Source organism: Leptonychotes weddellii, chromosome 6, assembly GCF_054177405.1.
Source record: "Leptonychotes weddellii isolate Sample4059 chromosome 6, ASM5417740v2, whole genome shotgun sequence".
Classification (NCBI taxonomy): domain Eukaryota; kingdom Metazoa; phylum Chordata; class Mammalia; order Carnivora; family Phocidae; genus Leptonychotes; species Leptonychotes weddellii.
Genome location: NC_138374.1, coordinates 67521677 through 67545918, shown reverse-complemented (window position 1 = coordinate 67545918; position 24242 = coordinate 67521677). Strand labels below are relative to the sequence as shown.

The 24242-nt window shown below is 36.4% G+C and overlaps 1 protein-coding gene across 1 annotated transcript in view; it reads right to left on the bottom strand.

Annotated features, from left to right (window-relative positions):
* RYR2 (ryanodine receptor 2) overlaps positions 1–24242 on the bottom strand; it is a 652366-nt gene that overhangs the window by 63429 nt on the left and 564695 nt on the right. The window contains exons 80-85 of the mRNA XM_081824340.1: positions 19739–19792; positions 18484–18507; positions 7277–7376; positions 5566–5645; positions 2895–2971; positions 2025–2098 (exon numbers count right to left, since the gene is read on the bottom strand). Coding sequence (XP_081680466.1) covers positions 2025–2098; positions 2895–2971; positions 5566–5645; positions 7277–7376; positions 18484–18507; positions 19739–19792 — 409 coding nt within the window. The remainder of the gene's footprint in view (positions 1–2024; positions 2099–2894; positions 2972–5565; positions 5646–7276; positions 7377–18483; positions 18508–19738; positions 19793–24242) is intronic.

Here is a 24242-nt window from a genome sequence, read left to right as displayed (position 1 = left end):
ATGATCTATTCGTTAAACAGTCTATAAAAGGAAGAAATGCACACACACAAAAAACTGTCACTGTCAAGACTATACACAAAGCTAAGGACAGATGAAGGAGCAAATAAAGAAAAGGCAGATCATTTGTAATAATTACCACGCTCATGTGTGATGACTGAGGAAGGGAGGAAAGTACATTTACAGTCGACGGAAAAGGAAATGGGGAAAAAAAGAAGTTGAGATGTTGTTTTTGCCTTGCTGTTTGTAAGGAAGTAAAATAGAAAAAGTGTTAATCAGTTTGGGCAATTATTTGTGTGTGTTGAAAAAGAATAAACAAATCAAATCAATCTCATATTGAGAGATGGGACTAATTCTCGCATCAGAATGGTCATTCTCACCAAGTGATTTCTGAGCTGGGACTCACGAATATTACTCCAGTCTGCATCTGGCTGACAAAGGACAGGAGACCCAGTAAACTAAGCCTGCCGGGGGCCACTGGTCCTGCGTGAGCCGATATGAACAATGATGAAGAATGATTAATGGGCCTGTGTTCATGCCTCTGGAACATTAAGTAATAACTGTAGGGAAAAATGAAATTGATTTCTAATTCCAAGACAGGGAAGTCAGACTTCGGACAGAGAATTCATTCATTCTCAGGCACTTTACAGCTAAAGGAAAATGCCCAGGGCTTCCTGGAGACCCCAGAGGCAGGCAGGTAATGGGCCCTGAGATTTGTAAGGACTCTGAATTCTCCAGATGGGGCCCTCAGGCTGGGTGTTATAACTGTTGACACAACCCTTAATAATGAAGAGATTTAGCTGGATATTCATTTTGGAAAATTTAAGTTTAGACTGCTGCTGGCAATTTTCCTTCAAGTTAGTTAACACAATTAGGTAACTGTAGGACTGACAGTTGATGATTGAACCTATACATTCAAATGTCAAGCAGAAAACAAAAGCACACAGGAGCTGTATAGTAGAAGCATTAGAATATACATAAGTGATAATTTTTAGAAAACAGTAAGAAATATGCAGCTAATTCTTTTTACCTATTGTGAGAACAAAAATATATGGAAATAATTAGAGAGATCAGTTATTTCTAAAATATTTCAGAAAGGTAAACAGACTACAAATGACAGATGGGATAAAATTTATTTTTTTGCAACAAGATTAGTTTTATCAAAGATCTGATGCTCCAAAACTAATATATTGATAAGATGACCACTCCAAACAAGACCAAGCAAACAAAAACAGATAAACACACAGGGCCTCACTGAAGATAAATTAATTGAAAAAAGTCAAACACAAAAGAATAAAAGCAAATCAAGACAAAAAAATATTGAAGATTTTTTTCTTAATAAATACTGAAATGAAAGTGCAGCAATAGTTATTTCTGCTTTAAATGTCCTGTGTGCTAAATTTTCTAGTTTATATGCACATCTATTTACAGAGAAAAAAAAAAACTTTAAGATTATGTGAGTCATTCTATTTGTGCACATGTAAATTAAGTGATCGGGATTATTTAAACATTAAAAATGACTCCTTAATTATTTTCATCAAATTTGGACTTGCAAAGACATATGAATGTATGAGATATCTGTTCTAAAAGGGAGGAGACAGTTGAAATAATGGTTAATGGAAGGATCCCAAAGCATCACTATTCTAAGGAGACAGAAGAATCTGAGAGTTGGGCAGTTTGCCAAAGTAGCCACAAGAAGTCAAACATTCTCTAACTTGGTTCATCCATGTGCTTTATAATTTTACAGATAATTCATTATCTAATAAGGGATCTTGATCTACCACCCAACTAGGGGAAGGGTGACCTACAGTAGGTCTGGAACAAAAAGGAGTTAATGGCCAACAGGGAAGGTTGAGTTTTGGGTGTGATCTGAGGGAGTGTGCAATTATGAACTTTTAAATGAATCACATAAGCATTTTGGCCACTTAAAAATAACCTTGTATCTCTTTGTATTGAAAAGGTAATTGGTAACTGACTCATTTCAGGAAAGGGGGGCAGTTGATCCTTTTAATTTAAGTGATTGATACCTGATCCTTCCTCGGTCACCATTCCAAGTCCTTCAGCTTTGTTTTGTCGCTCAAATGCATTTAGGTCGAGGACACTACAATAACAGGGAGAAAGACACTTAGAGGACTAATAGAAAATCTTCTTTCTTCAGGAGAGCAAGTGTCTACAAATCATGTTTCACGAAATGTGAACCAAATATTAACATACGCTGAAGACATGCCCCAATTCAATGTCTACCAAGCATACTTTCCTAGTAGCAGCCCAGTTTCTCCCCAGGGTCTGCACTGAAATGATCCATGTGAAAGGCAAACATAAGGCATTAATGGGTTTCAACTTTGGGAGTACATTACAAAGTTAGTAGACACACTGAAATATAATTATAATAATCATGTTTTTCCAGCTGGATAACTTATTACATTAAGTATCTGTCAGATTCCTTTGTCAAATGCTGTCTGAGTGATTTTAAATACTGTAAAAAATAGACACTGATTATCATAAATTAGTTGGTGAAGGATCATTTATTTAGGGAAAATGAGAAATGGTCTACAAGCTCCCAAATAAAACTCATCAGAATTTTCCTTTTCCTCTTTTAAAATTCATACACTGCTCATTTTCAAGTACGCAGAATACACAATTCCCCAAGGTCCCTATTTAATCATAGGGAAGACTATGATAAGACATCATTAACAGTGAGTACGTTAATAATTAAGACATTACTAACAGCTAACAACAAGATAGAAAATAAGACATCCTCTACTGTCCCACTTTAACGTGTACTTAATCATTAAAAAATATTCTCTGTATCATTGGTGTCAGCGATGTAAAACAAAAACTTTGAAAGATACAATCCACTGAGTAGAAGAACCAAAACAAGGGAGGTGTGTGCTTACCTACATGACTGCATCAGACCAGCCAGACTCTGAAAGAAGCCCACATCCTTTTTCTCCTTGAGGTAGTCAAGCATTTTCTATAGTAAATATATAAACCACAGGGCTACTGAACACAAATCTCATTTTTTGTTAAATAAGAAACAACTAAAATATGCTTTCTATGCTGGGATAAAGATGAAAAAACACTCAGTGCATACAAATATGACCGTAACTTTACCATGAAACAGTGATGAGCATGTCAAGGCAGGATGGTTGTATATTTCAATGTCAATAAAAGTGGCTCAGAACAAGGGAGTTGCTTTACATAAACATCATAAGCACCATGAATATCCGGGGAAAAATACTACTCTTAACTCTTCTAGTCACTCTTTAAGTATTTGAAGATTCAGATTTTTTAGTTCAAGCCTACTGGGACAAAGGTCCACCAAGATGCTAGTCACAGATTTCCATACAAAAGTGAGGTCCTTAAATGAGGGTAGTGTTGACTACCATATGCTAATGTTATAGATAGAAATTTAGTTTCTATTATCATGATCTCTAAACCCAAGGAATGGTAGGAATCATTGACTATTAAATTTTTCTTCTCTGTTGTCAGAACAATGTCCAGATTCTGTGGTCAATATTTTGATTAAACACAAAAGTAAAAAATGCGAGAGCAATGCACGGCTCTACCTTCTTAGCTTATTATTATATATTACAGTGAAACAGCTGCTTTGAATGTGGAACAGATGTGTTGGAAGTTTCAAACAAGAAGTACCCACAAGATGATAAAATGATAGAAGACACACCAAAGGCTTGAAGAAAATAAAGATACTGCTCTTCTCCGAATCTTGAATAGAGGTGAATAATTCCTATTATCAGTGCTAAATAGGATTGAGCTAAAAGGGTCAACATTTTGGTAGCAATTTGGTTTCCAGAAATTTAAGTGAAAGGTAAGTTACTAAATATGTAAAGGCTGGGTGTCTGCGCGTGCATGCACACACACGTGTGTGTATGTGTGTGTATTACATATATACACCTCACATGCATATACACATACATACAAGTAAGTACACACCGAGATACACACAAACACCTGGCCATTTTGGGGGGAGTGTGATAAGTTACTGGTCTAATAAAACATGAAGCACTTATTAATCACTGGAAATTTAAAACACAAGGAATATGGCTCAGAGTTAAAGGGAGGTGGTAGAATATGTATCTGAAGGTTTACAGAAAAAAGAAAAGCCTGTATAGACAAGTATGTATATTACATGATCTCTCATGGCTCCTTTCAGCTCCAAGGATTTCTGAATCTATATGCTATATAATTAAGGACTTTTGAAGTAAAACATAAAGGGAAATTATTTGGTGCTAAATATTATAGAGAGTAGATAAGCTTTCTTCAGTTTTCCTTTTTTTTTAAATTTAAGTCATGTAGTCATTTGCTATGGAAATCAAAAAAGGACAGCTGTAAATTGGATAGGGAAAAAAGACATCATTATTTTCACTAAGTTCTAATGGAAATTTAGCATTTCTTTCAACTATTAATATAAGCAACAAACACAGACCCTGATATCGTCACCAACAGAAATATCAGAGATCTTCATATCACAGTCATTGTTGAAGTGATTTAAAAATGTTTAGACTAATCATTTCTTCTCAATAATTAGATCAAGTACTAGATCTTTTATTTAACGAGTTCATAAAGGAACACAAATTACTTTATCAAAAACCTGTTTATAATATTGAATAACCACATTTCACTAGGTGTGGTTTCTTGTGTAAACCTGTGCGATCTCACTTTGCAATTTAAAAACATGACACCAAGAGGAGTCCAGATGCTTCACTAAACTGTCAGAGGCATTAAAAAGAAAAAGTTAGGCACCCTGGCTTAGATTAGACCAATACACTCCTCCAGCCTGAAAATGTCACAATTGTATTTGCAGAAAAAGAGGCACGCAATTTGAGAAAAATGTAAAGACGAATTTTTCAGCTACTCTGGGTTGCTAACTTAACCTAGTCCAAATCTTCACCAACCCGAAGGCAACCTTCAAATTTTCTCTGCTTTTCTTAGAATCAAAGTTCTTCTGGGAACATATTCAGGGCTTTGTCCCACTGTCGTGTTTCTAGGGCTCACAGCAACCTGAAGTCAAATATCCTAAGATTTTCATTAGCCTTCCCTTCTTACCCTGCCCTTCCTGGTAGGGGAGCCCTTTCCCTGCGTTGCCAAAACTTACCCAAGAAACAACGGTTATCAGTTCCATGTTCATAAACTGTCCTTTCTCATTACAGAAGCCGATACAGAAAAACATGAGAGAGATGGTATAACACTATAAAACATGTTGCCAAACTAGGCTCCTGAGATAAGAATATTTACTTTTCTCCACTATTAAAACAAACCATTTCATGCTGATTTATTCACATGAAATGCAAATTTCACATGATGACACCATCTGATTGGACTTCAGACTTCTCAAGAGCGTTTTAGTGCCCCACATGGCAGGGTGTGACCTAGATGTTTGAATCCTGGTAGGAAATGGCCATCAAATAAATGCATTTTTTTTTTACACAGAAAATGAAAAATTTTACAACTAATAGTTCTTCTAGGATGACTAGAACAGTTCAATGGGATGACGATATGGTCCATCTGTTTGAAGAGCACTTTATGGGGTTGGCTTAAAGACATTACCTGCTGTACTGTGGAGTTGCCACCATTTAAGATAGCAATTCCAAGTTTCAAAGTTGCAGCTACCATTGGTCCAGTATCACCTGAAAAAATACAAAAAATAGCATTCCTTGTATCACTTCACCTACTACATTAACCATTTCTGTCTCAAAACGTACACTTTTAAAATTATCACTCCCCTACAAATCTGCCTAACAATGGACAGACTGACTTATGTACCAAAAACATTTCAAGGATAATAATGCATATTTTCCCATCAATGTTTTTACTAAATTCTGTCTGATGTATTCAGGAATGGAAACTGTATGGGGACATTAAAAAAAAAAAAGGTGGGGGCGCCTGGGTGGCTCAGTTGGTTGAGCATCCAACTCTTGATTTCAGCTCAGATCGTGATCTCAGGGTTGTGAGATGGGGCTCCATGCTCGGTAGAGTCTGCTTCAGATTCTTTCTCTCCCTCTCCCTCTACCCCTCCCTCTTGCTTGCATGCGCATTCTCTAACAAAATCTTTAAAAAATTAAAAAAAAGAAACAATTGATTTTGAAATACTGACACCTAAAACTATAAAGATTCAAAATTAATCATGAATATTAAAATAATACTTGAAATGAATAAGAGCTACTTAAGATTTCAAGGAAAATTACTCTCCCCTCTTCTCTCCATATTATGTTTGAACAACTTCTATCATTTATCATTTCATTTCAACTTTTATCTTACTATGTTTATAGTATTGCTTTATTAGGATGACTGGTCACAATTTTAAGTCATTCAAATAATAATGACAAAATTTTAAGTTTATTTTTTTATTTTTTTAAATTTTATTATGTTATGTTAGTCACCATACAATACATCATTATTTTTTTTTAGTAATCTCTACACCCAACATGGGGCTGAGATCAAGAGTTACATGCTCTTCTGACTAAGCTAGCCAGGTGCCCAATAATGACAAAATTTTAAATCCAACCAGTTGTCTATCATTGAGTATATTTTATTTTTATGTTATTCACCTCTACTTACCTTAGAAATGGAATATAGAAAAAAAACAGAAAAAGAAACAATAATAGAGATAGAAATATCTTAGGAATCTGGGAAAGGGGTGCTTAATAACAGAATGCATAACTGTTATTTCTCCACTCCATTACAAATTATAGTAAAAATGTTTCTACAAAGAAGATATTACTAATGTAAGAAAAATTATCTTGGCTGGCACTGAAAAATACAATAGTATTTTAATTGTTATGAAGGGCTCACTTAAAAAGTCTAAACTTTTACATCAAGGGTCAGCAAACTATGGACTAAAGGGTCAAGTCCAGCCTGTCATACGTTTTTGTAAATAAAGTTTTATTGGAACTCAGCCACACAGTTTGTTTACGTATTGTCTCTAGCTGCTTCCCTGTTACTATGGCAGAGTTCGAGGCCAGCAAAGCCAAAAACGTTTTATTATCTCGCCTCTCAAAGAAAACGTTTGCCCATCCCTAATTTATATGGTTTGTTAGGCTTGTGTCATGATAGAATTTCCAAAACTTAATGAACAGAAATAAACATTTTAGTAGGACTGAAAAAAACCCAGTGTTGGACTGGGTTAATGAGAGCCTGCTTTTCTGAAGTCACCTGACCTCGTGGTGAACAAGAAATTCAGGGACCGACTAAATCAGCAGAATTTAAATAAGGGTGCTCCTAGGGCATAAAGAAGTCTGAGGGGAGCAGCGAGCCTCACCTTTGCTGGCACTGATGGTCTGCAGCACCATCTCAGCTGCCCCGCGGTCATGGAGCCTGGCTTGTTGGTACAGAAGCTTTTGCTTTTCCATTTCTTTTTCCTGAACACAAATCCCAACCATTTATGTTGTGGCTGTCATTAAGCATAGCAGCTTTCTATAAACCGTATTTTTAGTCATCTCTTCATGTATGGGCTCTATGACAACATTATGGACCATTTCAACACCAACAATGTTATTCAACAGATGTTAACAATATTCGACTCTCGGTTTTGCCCCTTTGTATTTTTCTTGATATACTTTTGGTACTGGCTTATCAGGATGGATTTTCTCAATTGTAATTGTTTGATCAGTCCAAAGCCCGTATCACAGTTTTGAAGTACTATACTTCGTCACTGAAACTTGCACTTTCTGAATTATACATTTGTGCATCAGTTTGTTACGTTTTCAATCATCTCCCATGCCGTGGCCGTAACTTGATACTGCTCAGCAAATGGCTCGAGTTGCAAGTTATCACCGAATGACAGAAAAACATTCACTGAGACGTGTTGGAGTTTAAGCAAAGTTGAAAGCTGATATGAATAAAAAGGGAGGCTTCAACTAAGTAGCGGACTCATGATACACATCTCCCCAGTCACCCCCCAAGAATAAAAGAAGCAGTGTGCCTTTATATTTTGTATTCTCTGGTGGTAACAACGATACCGCATGGTGCGCTAGTGCAAATGGCTGGGGTTTGTTCTTTTCCACTTAAACTACCATAAAGAAGAAAAAAACATAAAGAAGAAAAACAAGTAAAATATAAAGGCACAGCAAGTTCAAGACTGGTAGGATAATTCACTTAAGCTATCCAGTTCGCTGGAGAATTGAGACGGAACTAAGCAGTATAAGTTGCAAAATGAAAGTTGCATAGAGCCCTGGGACAGCAAGTCCATCAAATGGCGTGGTAGAGAAGCTTAGTCAATGGGACATGAAACAGTCAATTAGTATCATGTCCATAACACAACGGCCAAAACATATATGACCTAAGAGCAGAAAGAGCTGCAGCAGAAGTAGCCAGAGTGACAGTTTTGCTGCCATAAACTTTCCATCCAAAGTACGGAAAATAGACACAGGAAGATGGAAGAGGTTTAAAAAATGAAGGCTTGCTAGTTACAGAATATGAAAAAGAAAGTAAACTAAAAGGGCGGGGGAAGAAATGGGCTCAAACAAATGAAAAAAGAAACCTTCAAATCAAAAGCAACCAACACAGACATTTATGCTGTTACCAGAGAGTTCTCGCCGAGGCTGGCAAATTTGTTTCTTAAATCTTTGATAATATCGTGCTGCGAAAACAAAATTGATCAGGGTTTTTTTTTTTTTCACACTATAGTTAGAGCTCCTGTGGTTAAAGTTTTATTTTTTTCTTAAATTATGTGATAGGTCTAAATGGAAGCAGAGAAAAGAAAAGAAAAAAAAAAAAAAAAGGCAGCTTTGCTTTATATGTAGCCATGCTAACATCTAAAAGGTTTGCCTTCATGTTTAAACCTCTTCCTGCGGAGTCAAGAACAAAACGAAAACAAAACCACACAGACACACAAAACCATATTGTCATTACAACACAGTTTCAGAAAAACTGAAAGAAGACCCTTTCGCCTGCTCTTCAGGTGTGGTTTAAAATTGGTCAGCAACATTTGATCCCTCCTTTTAGACCCAACAATCTTTCACTTTCCTCCCATTGCCAGAGCTATGTAAGAACTTTGCACTTCTGCTTCCCAGCGTAACCAGTTCCTTTTGTGGAAGACATTTTCAGTAAGACAGTGATAAGAAATTATTGGCTAAGGAACCACCCTATCACTTTCATCAACTAAAGAGGCAAGGGAATTAGAAAGACTGATTCTTCTATTGACTCAATAGAACATATGAAGATAGTCATCAGGAAACCCAAAGAAGATGCAAGATGGCAGCATGCCATATATTCTTGAGTAAAACAAACAAACAAACCACAAAACCCTTTGCTGTTTGTGCTCCAAAAGTAGGTGGACCACCTCAAAGATCTGCTAGAACTTGTACAGTACATTCTAGACCCCACTATCCTCTTCAGTAATGGAAATCACGCCTGATGGATCAGTGTCAGGAGGATCAAGAGATAGGCAGGATATCAAATTGCCTTCTTTAAAAAATAAACTCCCTGGGCAAAGAGCACCCTCATTTTTCTCACACAGCATCTAAATTTCAATAATAATAAATACTTCAGGGGAGATGATGAGATTCATATGAAAAAAATATCAAGCTAAAAAAGATACACTCATCTAGAAGCAGGAAACCCATACTTCATAAAGAGGGATCAGGTCAAACTCTTGGTTGAGTTTCTTCTTTGTCATACTGAGTTGGAAGCTTTCTCTTCAGAAGATATTTAATATTATTTCCTTCTGGTACTTTGTCCTTTGAGAAGTGCTTCTGGGCATGTAATTCAATCTCACCGTTGGAGATTTTATCACAGCATAATAAAATAAAACCTTGAAAGCTTAACCAGAAAGTTTTCAGATGATAAAATGATGGATTATGTGGAAAGAAAGAAAATTCTTTAATTTCAAATTTACTGCAGATTAGCTTTTCTGAGAAAACGGAAGGTAGATATTTTTAAAGTATTTTACTTGGGGAAATAGCAACTTGAAAGGACCTTTTTAAAGCATCTTTTTAAAGTAGGGTTCCTGCCCCATCCCAGATTCCGCCTAAACTGCCAAAGGGTCTTAAATAAACATTATACCTCTACTTGAAGTTCAGTCTTTCAATGATTCTAAGGTTACAAAAAAGGTTGGGGTGGGGGGAGGAGCTCCATAATTTCAATTTTCTCTTAGGCAAAAAGTTCTGATCACCAAGAGCAACTAGGAATTATTAGCTGTTTTCCTAATAAGATTGTTATGAGTCTCTTCAAGGTCAGTGGTGGTAATAAATCAGACCTATGATCAAATTGCAGACATTGAATGGGAAGTATTCTACATCATGATTGCTTTTAGTATGACTGAAGTTGGTAATAAAGGTGCTAATATTCTTTCATTTTTTCCCAGGGTGCCACGCTTTTAGCATTTGATGTGGGGGGCGGGGAAGGGAGTAGAAGGCCTGAAGAAAAAAAATCCATTCAGTTCTTCTAAAATTTGTCTTATATGAGAAAAATACTGAAATAAAAAAAAAATTACAACTGCCCCTTGCTCCTTGATGGAGAAAATAGTTTATCCCTACGATGGAGATGAACGATATTTTAAAGGAGAGCAGCCTTTTGACAGCAAAACTTGTACCCTGTTTCTGATGGACCCTCCTCAGTGATGTGGGCATTCTGGGTGGTTTGTGCATCACAGCTCGGTCTGTGCCTAACACTGCGTGAGTCCAGTCGGCTTGCTTTTTTTCCTTCAAGTTTCCAAGCCTTCAGCAACTGCTGAAAAGGTTTTTACAATGTTTTTCTCTTCACCTGCACGTGGAAGCTACCTGTAAGTGAACAGAAATCTCTAGCAGCTGAACTCTTTTTAAAAATCTTTCCCATAATTTTGCAATAAGTCAACATTAAATATTCTTCTGATTTGGCATCTTAAATGTAGTCATAACCTACAAGGTGATGTTGAATCTCAACATTATAAGAAAAAAAAGATGGAAATACAGGAGATTCAATTGGATAACTATGAGGACAAAAGTGAACGGCAGTGAAATGGTAGTAATAGTTTGGTTTACGACACAAACAGGCCAACCCACACTAAGGGAAAACAAAAATATAGATAAGAGTTGTATTGTCCATTTCATTAATTTTGTTTGGCATTCTAGTTTCTGATACTGTAGGTTGGCCACATTCATAAAGAATTGACTTGCAGTGCTAGGAAAACACTTAAGATTCTAACTTTGTTTAAAAATGGATGGTCCCTCAAATTTATCAATTTTAAATTTTTTAAAAAATTAAATGAATGTATATGGAGTTTCCTACAAGTAAGTGCCATGAGGACAGGGTCTCCAGAGGTTTTGTTTGCTTGTTTTAACCACAATACAAGTGAACATATCCAGTAAAGTTCCCTGCACATAATAGGTGTTCAAGAAAATGTGATGAATGAGTAACGGAACTAAATAATGTGGTATCATGTAGTATCTATAATCTGAAATGACAAATGTTATCTTTTCATTTGAAGAGCTACAAGGCTAGTAAAATGAGAAACTCTAGTTTGCTTTTGGTACATGGTCAAAGAGGTCGAGAATCATACATATGCAAACAATAATTCTCAAACTGTGTTTTTTTTTAGCTCAATTAATTTACTGTCTGTACCTTTATTACCCATTGTCTTTGTTGCTGAATACTGAAGAGTATAATAATCTTCCAGAGTTCTATTTTTCAATAGGATGGGCATAATTTCTAATGTTCTCTCTTTAACAACAACAGCAAATAAAACCAAAACACAAAAAACAAAAAGAAAGAAAGAAATGTTTTTACACAAAGCAAACTTTGTTTAAATGCTGAAGTTTTACTAATAGACAATCAGAGAGGACAAAAATTCTAAAGCAGAAAAATGTAGTCCAGTTAATGTGTTGGAGGCTCTAGAGTTTAGATGTGCTGTGTAGTGTGACTATGGGTTACTTCTTCATCATTTATACTTCCACCCTTGTTAAAATATTGTTTCCCTTGGATTCAGCATATTTAGACTAATTAGCACTCTGCTAAAACAATAAAACCTAGCTGCATTGAAATAATTTTCCATTTCAGGGTCCTGTTGACAAAATTTGTATTACATCACAAAAAGCTTCACAAACAAACTATAAAGTAGGAGGAGAAGAATGAGCCACTATAAAATCAGAAGGTATCAAATTAGCAAGGTTAGACTGAGTTATCATTAGAGGGAATGGGGTTTGTTCTGAGCACAAAATTGATTTAGAACAGGCTTCATTTACCTATTTGTTTGTTTAAGCCTTAAAAGTACCGAATACTGCCTTGAATACAGAAAGAAAATGCTATGTAGTTCTACTAACATAGCCTGACAAAAGAAAGAAGAACAATAAGGTGATTTGATGAGCTCTACTAATACGAAGGTACGGCTGGATCATGAAGGTGCCAGAATGTTGGGATAATTTGCGGGAAAAAGAGAAGTTAGAATAAATTTTACCATAGAGCAGATCATGGCAAGTCATTATTTGGATTTTGAGTTCTCTCAGTTCTAGCTTAAATTTTAGTGTTTATAATTCTAAGTTTTCACACATGGTTACTGGTCCTACCCCAGATCAACCCTTGAGAAACAGCTGCGTGAACTCTGTAAGTACTCGATGCAGTCTCTAATTCCCTGCCAAATGTTACCTATTCAGCTGAGAGAGGGATTTTTCTGGAGACTGTCTTAAGGAAACATAGTCCCTTCATTCTTCTAGACTCCTGGTACTTATCCTATGCTCAGCCATCCTCAGATGTCACCTGGACATCTGAACTTTATTGTATAAATTCTCAAATTATTACCTCTATTGAATTGCTGCAGATTATATGACATGTTGTCCTCCTCACAGAGATCCTCGGGAATTTTTGTTTCTCCCAAACAAGAAGACTGTGTTTATTCCACTGATACAGTAAACTGTGAAATTTCTGTGACTTGATGCTCACTCCTAGAAAGCTTGGGATCTGTAAGTGCTAACAAACTCCTGCTAATTAGCAAGAATCTAAGGCACTGGTTTCTGGACTAACCTCATTCTTGGAAGGCTCCACTTGGTGTCCTTGAACCCCTCTCATACCTCTATACTTTCTCCTTCTATATCTACCTGTGTCATGTATAATTGTGTGATACTTTAAACACCAAACTAGGAAAAGGTAGAGATACATATATATGTACAGACACTAGGCTAGTGTCTATAAAGCATTTTTATTGTGACATTACTAGTCTAAATAACATCAAGTTTATTTTCTTTTTCACTCCTCCACGAAAGACTAGAAGAAAAAAAATACCAAAAATTTGCATGCTTCTATTAATATTCATGCATTTAGGAGCATTATGAAATTGGCCCTGAAAAATGAAAAGAACTTACTCATGAAAAGCAAATCAGACACTTTTAAAGGTGGGTATGACCCCTGAAAACATCTAGTTTAAAGCTTTTAGTTCAAAGCAGAAAAAGCTGAGGCACAGAGTAATTTAAATGTGACCCACTCAAGGTCACCTGGTGGGCACCTGCGTGAGATCCTAGGTCTCCTGTCCTGTGTAGTTCTGTGTTCACCATCCTGTGAAAGTTTTTCTAAGGGCTTCCCTGGCTTGATTTTAGTAGGAAGGTAAAATTGATTAAAAGTCATAATAACAGGGGCGCCTGGGTGGCTCAGATGGTTAAGCATCTGCCTTCGGCTCAGGTCATGATCCCAGGGTCCTGGGATCGAGCCCCGCATCATGCTCCCTGCTCAGTGCAGAGCCTGCTTCTCCCTCTCCCTCTGCCATTCCCCCCACTTGTGCTCTCTGGCTCTCTCTGTCAAATAAATAAATAAAATCTTTTTTTTAAAAAAAAAGGCATAATAACAGTAATGCCAGAATAAAGCCAATGTTCTGAGTGTATTATATGTATTAACTAATTTAATCCTTACCACAATCCCATGAAATAGATACTATAATTAGCCCCATTTTATAGATAGGAAAATTGAGGCTTGAGATCACACAGGTAGGTGGTGGAGTTGGGATTCAAAGGCAGGTGGTTTGTTCAAATATCTATGCTCTGAATGATTCTGCTATATCCCATCTGCTCTACATAATGCAGTCAAGCATTATGGGATTAATTATTATCAACTGGGATTATTTTTAAATAATAGCACACTATGTCAAACTTGTGTGCATCAAAAATGCACAACTATATGTTTAAGTATATGTTCTATACAGTTTGCTATTTGGGTCCACATACTCGATATGCTTGAGTTACCATACACAATAGAGAGGACTGTGCTTTCTGGGAATTTTCCTCATGCCAGGACCAGTACTTCATCACACACTTATACCCCCTTTCTCTCCAAGACTTGGCAACTTGCCTTGCTTCTCAGAGTGTGGTTATAAAAACTGGCTCCTACCACTTCTACCACCCACTAAGGAGGTTCCATATACAGAGAGACTGCCGTGCCTGAACTCTCGATAGGTTGGACCCAAGCTGGCTTTAGCTTTCCCAGGCGGGTGTGTGTGGAAAATCTGCTTAACATCAGGAAGTGTGAAGAAACTAAGTCCCTGTGACCAATAAAAGACAGGAGGTGGGAAAAAACCAGTGCTCATCCTTCTTTCCCAGGAGGCACTGTTCCAAGATGCATACATAACAGTTTTTCTAGGGCCGTCTGATACTATGTTGAATAGGCACCGTCAGCTCAAGAACCCACTACCTTGTATTTGCGCTGCCTCCTTCCTTAGATAATCTGCTCTCTTTTTCTCCTAACTCTTACTCCCCTGGGATTATATCAACCCTCCCCCCCCCCCCAATCCCAATAAAGTGTTAGCACAGGATCTCTTTGCTCTGTTTTCTAAGAAATCTGGGCTAAGGCATGAGGGTTTTACTTAAGGATGATAATTTCAGTATATAACAATGCAGTTAGCAGGTTACAGCAAGAGGCATGAGAACAGTGGCCATCAAAATTCCTTCTCCCTTCCCCTCTACCATTCAATAGTACAACAAGCAACTCAACACTTTAGTCCCTAGTTTGGATACCACAGTGCTTCTGTAGTAGAAACTAAGTAACTCTTAAGTTTACCTGATAAAAGGAACCAATGTTTCAATGTTCTATATCCATAGCTGTATCTTTGATTTTTTTATGTATATGAGTGTTGTCTTAGGTAAGATTCAGGGCGCCCTTCTTATTTAAATTGCTTTGTTCCCATGAACAGAACTAAATAAACCCATTCAAAGATCAAATTATATAGCTATTGGAGAGGGTACATCTTGTAGCCAATTTATTCTTGCAGGATTGCCAAGGAATGGAATTCTATTCAAAATTAGACCACTGGAGGGGCCAGACAAAGGTGATTTTGTCATTGGGTAGAGCTATATAACATCAGACCTTAAGACATCAGGGCCTAAATTGATTCTTCCACACTTAGTGGTGCATATTTTGGAATACGGGCTGGGTATTGGTCTGAATACTTTAGCAGGTATGATGTCATTTTAGTTATGACTGAGGCCCATCTGGGAGAGAATATAAGTTAGTCTCTTAAGTCTTTTATTACAGAATGTCAACTCTGCCATAGGCGTATTTAGTATTTAAGACACAAGTTATTCTCTTTAATCAACAGTACAGAATAACAGAACCTCAGGGACTCAGCAGAGAATTCATCTGTGAATTAGAAATTGGGCATTTGCCAAAGGATGATGCAATTTGCCTAATATTTGAGAAAAATGGTCTAGAAGGCAAGTCAATGCTCCATCCCTCTGGCTTATTTAAGCTCCACGTTCATTAATTTCAGTCTTTATTAAGTAATAAATCTATATTATAGTACCTTAATAGTCCACAGAAATGCTTCCGTTGAATTAGCATTTAATGCCACACACTCAGATTTTAGAGAATGGCATTAGGGAAGAAGCAACCGTATGGGGAACATTTGTGTGTATTTTGCAAAATCAAAGTTTAAAAATGGGGTTTGTTCTGGTACCAAATCTCTTTGTGAATCTAGGTGAGAAAAATCCATGGTGCTCAGACTTGCTTTGACTTGCAACATTATTAATTTGTTGTTGTCATTATTATTATTTGCTTTGGCTTATAAAAATTCACAGCTAAACAATGCACTCAACTGTACTAATGGACATTTTGAGTCACTGCTAAGATATTTCTTCCCTTTCAGTTATTCCTTGCCTTTATAAGATTTAACAGTCCTTTTTGTAGTTTTAGTATTGAAGTAGTCCCAAATCTAAAAAGGTTATATATACTTAACTAAATAAGCAATAAAGTTTTTAAATAAACAGTTGTAGAGAATATTTACCTATATTATTTCGATGAAGTAGGGAATTAAAATTATCAAGTTAAATCTCTTTGCAAGTTTTAACAGAATCCTACCAGTAAAACATAGATGTGATAGAATAAGAAAAGAGCTGGCAAATATTTTAAGCATTTTAGTCCCCATTTCCCATGTTTCATGTTTCTTAAGCTTTGTTTCTTTCCTCTTGGAAATTATAATGCCCCTTTTTAAAAATGCCTACTTCCTTCTTCATATTTTCATTGAATACTTACAGATAAAGAATTTAACTGGAAAGTACAGCAACTATTAATAATCAGTCAGTTATGGGAATAAAATTCAATTATCACAAACTGTTATTCCCAAATTTATTTAACATAATTTAAGAGTTCTTGAAATTGCCAGATAACCTCTCAGATTTATTATAACTTAGATGAAAATTCCACTATGAGACTATCTCTAAATGATATTAAACAACCAGAAACCTCAACTAAAAAGTCTGGTATGTTACTAAATTTATAAAGAGAAAGTAATAATCCAGTTGTCTGGTCAAATTGTTAGTGGTTTTGTTGGTATCACAGAGTCAACCTCAGACAAGAATATCTTCATAGGTGAGCGAGCACCTGCACATCTCTGTTTCTCAACTTGGTAAGAGTTTCTATTGCTTACTCACAGAGGACATATTTTGTGAAAAGTAGCATGCTATACAAATTAGGCATACACAGTAAGTTATAGTCCCAAATCACATGGAAATTCAGTAAAATATCTGGTTAAGAAGTACAAATTCCCCAATATTGTCTATGGTGTTATGTTCATAAGTAGCAATCATAAGAAACTTTAAAATCCTGTTTCATGGGGGACAGTTATGTGACTAATTGCCAGGCTTCACCACTGTGTGAATGTCTTGCCCATCATCCTAAATCCAGGGCAGGTAGCCTGTTCTCTCAGGTCAGGCTCCATATCCTCACCTGATTTCTTGTCTTCACTCTGGCCTGCATTCTATACGCTAAAAGCAGATTCTACTAACCATTCCTAGACTTCTTTTCTGAATTGGGAACTTCTCTAATGTCACCAAATTTGACCCTATATACCAAACTGGATTTTCTTTTAGATTCCCCTGAAACTGCATTCCTCTTTCAGAGGAAGATGGTTTTCTTAACCAGCAATGCCTTCTGATTCTGACCTTCTTTATCTACCCTTATCCCACAGATATCCACACTCTTGGGGCATGAAGTTTGGTGCTAGGACATTAAATCTTTGGCTACTGTTAGGAGGTACCTTCATGTTTTTGACCCTCAATAATCCACAAGAATTCTACTTGAGATAATTAGTGATAAAAGCATAAATACCAACTGAGTATCACACTCATTATTACCTACTATTTAAGCCCAGAATATATTATTGTTATGTCTGTTATAAGGCATTAACTATTATATCCATCCAACTAGAGCTATATCTGACAGCTGTATGAATTCAAATTTTTAAATTTATAGGGATCATAGTGTAATAATAATATATTCCTCCAAATAGAAGAGTGAGTTAAAATATTATCATTTGTTTCTTCTAAATAGATTCTTCATGACATTCTAAATTCATTTTAACAGCAATTTTTTTTTTTTTCAACTAAAGCCATTATGGGTATTTTTTTCCCCTGGGATGTTCTGATCAATTTTCCTATGAATTAGTCTCATGAAAATAAAATATAAGCTTAATGGGGTTCCTATCAAAGAAAAAATTTTGTGATGCTAGATCAAAATGTTTTTTAGCAAATGTTCCAAGCACTTAGCTATTCAAAATATATTAAGAGATAGAAATAATCATCAAGTTCTTCCCTGTAATGAATGCTGAAATCAATATTAACATCGTGGAACATCCTCTCCAGTTACTAACTGGAGAGATTACTAGCACAATGGGAAAGTAGACTTCTTTCCAATCTCACCAGTGATGCCATTTATCATGTCTTTTTTCAAGTAACAAGACTTGTATTAAATAAGCATCAAGAGGGGATGAGGCCAGAATGCGGTCCTGAAAGGTCCCGAGCTAAAAGTTAATCAGCTAAAGGGCTAGCCCCTTTTTACCTGAGCACAGCATGCAGCCAAGAGTTCACATGTAGGATAAAATTTCAATTATGAGTCATTTAAACTCCAAGAAGAATAAACCCGTGTCAAGGAAGGGGTACATGGGAGCTACAAACTTGTAAAAAGATCACCAAGACCTTTTATTACAAAAGAATCCAAGATGTTGGGTCTAACAAAGGTAAATGTCACAAGAAACCGAAACTCAGACCCAGACAAATACACACATATATATAGTTTTACCTTGCTGCGTTGGGATCCTGTGACCTTAAGGAAGGATGAGGACAAGAAGCAAAATAGCAATAAACAATTGCTCGGAAGACAACTGGTAGACCATAAATGGTGTGCACTTCAGAAAACACAGTATTATTTGCTGCTCAGAGCTCATTCTAATTTACCTCAGTTTCTTATCAATAAAGACGGATTTGAGAATAGGATACACATACATTAGAAAAGATTATAGTGTCACATAGGAAATTAATCTTATGGCATTTTTTCTCAGCAACAGTCATGGGTTGTTCTCAGATTAGCTTTTGTACTTTCTACACACTGATTTCAATGCTGCAGAGATGCCATATCAAATTGCTCCTGGAAGGGGCCCTACTCTATGTCCACCCCTCAACCTGTACCTTTCAGTAGGACCACTGTCGTAAGGACTGACTGCTGGTTACTAATATATTTCCAGACTTCTAGCTCAAAATCCAGATACATAATAGAAAAAAAATAATAATGTAATCTATTTCTTTCCACTTCATTTCTTTTTGAAAATTCTAAAAAAAAAAAAAAAAAGGAGAAAAGAAAAAAAAAGGAGAAAAGTGGTAGTTAGCAACAACTCTTTTCTTCATAGAAAGCAAAAGTAAAATCTAAACAAATGGGGTCAAATAATATTACTTTCCTTCTGGCTAATTAGCATTGAGCAGTATTTCTAATTTTCTGGATATTTAAGAGCTGAGAACATCTGAGAAAGTAACCATAAAACAGAACACAGTCCTAGGAATATATGCACTCCTGCCTCATGCAAGCAAAGGGCATTGTGTGCCACCATCTACATATGTACAGGGAATGAGTGACCTATCTGAAGTCAAAAGAGGCCAGATCTTTAAGACTTCTTCATTTCAGAAGAAAATAGCCAACCAAGGGTTTAATTAAAAACTCGATATCATGTTGCTCTTCAATAAATATTTTCCTCAAATGTCCATTGGAAATTTCAGATCACGACATTCACTGAAATGAGAACAGTTTGAAGCACTCTCTGAGAGTTCTCAGGGACACTCATTCTGAACATATGGGTTTTATTGGATTATTTCATTATTCTATGTTCCTTGGTCTTAACTTTAGCAAATGTTAGGACTCAGATTTGTCCATCCAGCTTCTGACATGCAGTTCCTTGACACAATAAGCTGCAATAAGCCATGAAGCAAGAAACATAAATGTCAGTTATAAGCTATGAAACAATGTTTCAAAATAGAAAAGACAAATCTAGAAAGATCCATCTTACTTCAAAACTCTTTACTTCTTCTTCACCATCATCATCTTCCTCATCATGACAACTCTGAGACATGGAAAACATTAAGAAAAGCAGGGTTAGAATATGTCGAGGCAGAAAGTACAAAACAATGCAGCATGGAACACCAAATCATTTGTACTAAGTTGTCATCGACATTGTTGAAACAGATGTATTAGATACAGTAAATGTAGATGGCATTATCCACGAATTCATGACCTAAAAGAAAATTATGCTTTGCTTTTACAAAATCAAAATATTAAATTGCCAATTTTAGGCACAGCACGGAGATATAGACGAGACCCCTACCATAGTACATGTACCTCTTATTCATGCATTTATTACCTTGTTCAAATTATCCTTAAAGATAAGGATAATTGTTTTATTTTATGTTGTCATTAGAACGCAAGAATATAGATATATGCAATAACTGTGAATTAAAATTAACAGAAAGCATGTCCATTGTTTCAACTGAATCTTGTAATCTTTTACATTCATTTTTTACTGTAATTGGTCCAAAGGAGGAAAATGAAATTCTAGCTGCTACTAATATTATTATTTTATAGAAAAATAACTGACTAATCCATTATTTTGAGTTATTTTCCCAGAAATGATAAAGGAGTTATGCTAATCCATGCATATATTCTTATCTAATTGCCACAGCTAAAGTTTTTGCTTGCTAAATTTAAGGAAGAGTGGTATGATTAGGACCATAGCCTGAGGACACAGAATGCCTGCTTTAAATCCTGATGCTGCCAATTATTAGCTGTTCAGCTTAGGGCAAGTTTCTTTACCTCCCTGGGTCTCCTTTTCCTCATATTTAAGGTAGAAATAAGACAAAGAAGAACAGGGCTCCTGAGAGGATTATATGAATTAACATATGCAAATTGTTTGCATAATTAAGTGTCTGAAAAATAATAAGCATTTAATAAATCTCAACTGCTATTATTATTAGGGTTGGGAATAGAAAGTATCATGTTGACCAAAGGAAGCTGGTCACTAACCAATACCCGTGGCAGGGAAAAAACCTATAGCTCTTCAAAGTTAGATTGTTCCAACCCTTCTCAAGATTTCTTCTGGTCCACAACCACTCAGTGTATCAGTGAAGTGAATGGTGGCAAGTAATTAAATATAAGTGACAAATCAGAAAAACAGTTTTAATTCAGTAATTCCCAGTATTTTGAGTATGGAGATGAAGTGGGGATGGGAGTGAGGGCAGAAAACATGATCCTACCTGCACGATGATCAATTCTAAATGTCTGTCAAGTTCTTTTGTTCACTCAACAAATACTATCACCCTTTCCAATTTAGAATAAGAAGACTGACAACATGGTTTGCAGGGGAGAAAATAAAGGATTCTGCTCTTTGGAAAAGATGTCCCATAGCATGTTTCCCCACAGAAATAAAGATGTTAATTATTTATTCAAGAGTGCAGGAAATGTTCTGCTATGTGCTAATGTCACCTTGGCTCCCACACCATCAGCTAACTGGGAATTTAAGAAAAAGAACTCATGAGGGCGTCTGGGTGGCTCAGTCGTTAAGTGTCTGCCTTCAGCTCAGGTCATGATCCTAGGGTCCTGGGATCAAGCCCCGCATCGGGCTTCCTGCTAGGCGGGAAGCCTGCTTCTCCCTCTCCCACTCCCCCTGCTTGTGTTCCTGCTCTCGCTATCTCTGTCAAACAAATAAAATCTTTAAAAAAAGAAAAAGAACCCATGAAAATTTGAGTAAAACACATCTGATAGGCAAATCTGTGGTCCTCTGTAAATACTGTGCATCTAATGTTAAACACAGAGGAATTTTGGCTTATCTGCCCTCTAAGATTACCTATCTGATGTTTCCTTCCTCTGCATTAGGAATCAGAAGTAAAGCACAGGCATTTTATCAGGTAACAAGCATGTTTACTATTTAAGCAAATCAGAACACTAATCTGTCTCTTGAGAATGTGAAGTTTAGGGGCGCCTAGGTGGCTCAGTCAGTTAAGGGTCTGCCTTTCGCACAGGTCATGATCCCAGGGTCTTGGGATTGAATCCCATGTCGGGCTCCCTGCTCTGGGAAGAGTCTGCTTCTCCCTCTCCCTCTGCCTGCCACTCCCCCTGCTTGTGCTCTTTCTGTCAAATAAAAAAATTAAATCTTAAAAAAAAAATTGCAGTTTAAGAAAAAAACGCAGTTTTAAATTTTCTCAAATTATCTCCTATATAAATTTCATTATCTTTAGAAATATAGAGAAGAAACAAGTTTTGAGATGAAGAATACATTCAGAAAAAATATTTTGGGTTACAATGATATGCTTTAATCTATAAAATTCATATGATATGCTTGCTTTTGGAATTCCTTCAAAAATTTAGAGCTCTAGCTGACAAATATTTTTTACAAATATTTATTTTAATTTTTTTAACAAAGATTTATTTTTAAATAATTTGAAAAATCTTTCTATGAAAATTTAGCAGGATTTGCTTCTAATATAGAGGTTAAAATTTGTGATTTTTAGAACCTATTTAGCTTAAATCAATTTGGAGTGGATAGCTGACAAAACTCATCAAACCTATAAACTATTTTGAACTTCTACTGATTGGATACATTGAGGATACACTGGGACCACAAGAAAACTATAGCAGATCTGCAATTTTTTAATGTACTGGGAAGAAAAAGGATTTATAGGTATAGGAGATATGTTTTTCACTACCAAACTGCATCCATGTAGTATATATGGTAAGTAAAGAGGCAGTTCTATTAGATGGCTTTAGCTTTCTGCACCAAAATGAGAAACTCCAGGCATAGAGGAGTTATACCATATGCCAGGAAGGAAAAAGTGAGTAAAATCCACACACAAGGGGGCAGAAGCATGGAGTAAGAGAATTTAGAAGAAAAAAAAAGAGAGAGAGAGAAAACTAAAATAGAGGATACTTCAGACCATTCAGGGGTCTAGATCAAAATTCAAAATTGGTGATGAGAATCCATAAGCAGTCAATAGGGCACTTCACTTTGCCCACATAACCTGGGCATTTCTTTCTGCAGAGCAAGTACATTTCACACATTTTTAAGTTGCCTTTCTAACTGTGGCACTCCTCAGAAGATGGAGGAAGCAAAACCAGAAACTTTTAGTATGGATTTAAATCTGACAGCTGATGGGTGAGACCGAAGTGAGAGTAATCTCCTAAGAGGGTGACCATTGTGTTTGATAATTTTAATAAAACCAACAATGGATAGAACCCTGGGTATAACTTAATGTGGATCCTAAATATTTCAATAAGTTAGTAAGAGAAGGAGGAGGAAAAGATTTTCTCAGTCAGAAAGTCAAGATAGTGGAAATACTGTTGAGTGTTTAACTTATGATGGCATCATTCTAGAGACTTCCACATGGTTATCTTGTTCATGATGGTAGAAACATCCCAGCTGCGTGAAACGGCTTCAGATTCTTTTTTTTTTTATTTTATTTATTTTTATTTTTGTTATTTTTGTTATTTTTTTTTAAAGATTTTATTTATTTATTTGAGAGAGAGAATGAGATAGAGAGCATGAGAGGGGGAGGATCAGAGGGAGAAGCAGACTCCCCGACGAGCAGGGAGCCCGATGTGGGACTCGATCCCGGGACTCCAGGATCATGACCTGAGCTGAAGGCAGTCGCTTAACCAACTGAGCCACCCAGGCGCCCCATGGCTTCAGATTCTTGAGGACAGGTAACGGGCAATACTGAGGCATTCTGGGAACCGGGTGTGAGGGGCCATGATGATGACAAAAGCAGTGGCAACAGCAACACAAGCCAATGTGGATAAATTTGTAAAGTGGTGGTGTACACGACAGGAAAAAAAAGGGTATTAATCTCAGGTTTAAAATAAAGTATGGCTTGAAAAACACAAAGATTTAAGATGATTTTTTTCAAGATATAGCCAAAGCAAGGAGAATGAGGAACAGTAAGTATAGGGTTTAGAGCAGATGCTATAACAATAATAATAATAATAATAATAATAATAATAATAGAGAAGTGCAGAGCTACTCATCAGCTGTTTGATTCAGATTTTACCACCAGAGAGAGGGATTTTTATTTATTTTTTATTTGTTTGTTTATTTTTTAGAGAGCTGCGTGAGCACGGGGAGGGGCAGAGGTAGAAGGAGAGAGAGAATCCCACACTGAGCATGGAGCCCAATGCTGGGCCAGACCCCAAAATCCCGAGACCATGACTTAAGCCAAAACCAAGATCCAAAGCTCAAATGACTAAGTCACCCACACACCCCAAGAAGTGATTTTTAAATATAGAAATCAGCCAAGAGAAAGGAAAATTATGACCCCAATGAAAGACCATCTTTTTTTTTTTTATTCTTATGTTAATCCCCATACATTACATCATTAGTTCTAGATGAAGTGTTCCATGATTCATTGTTCGTGCACAACACCCAGTGCTCCATGCAGAACGTGCCCTCCTCAATACCCACCACCAGGCCAACCCATCCTCCCACCCCCCTCCCCTCTAGAACCCTCAGTTTGTTTTTCAGAGTCCAT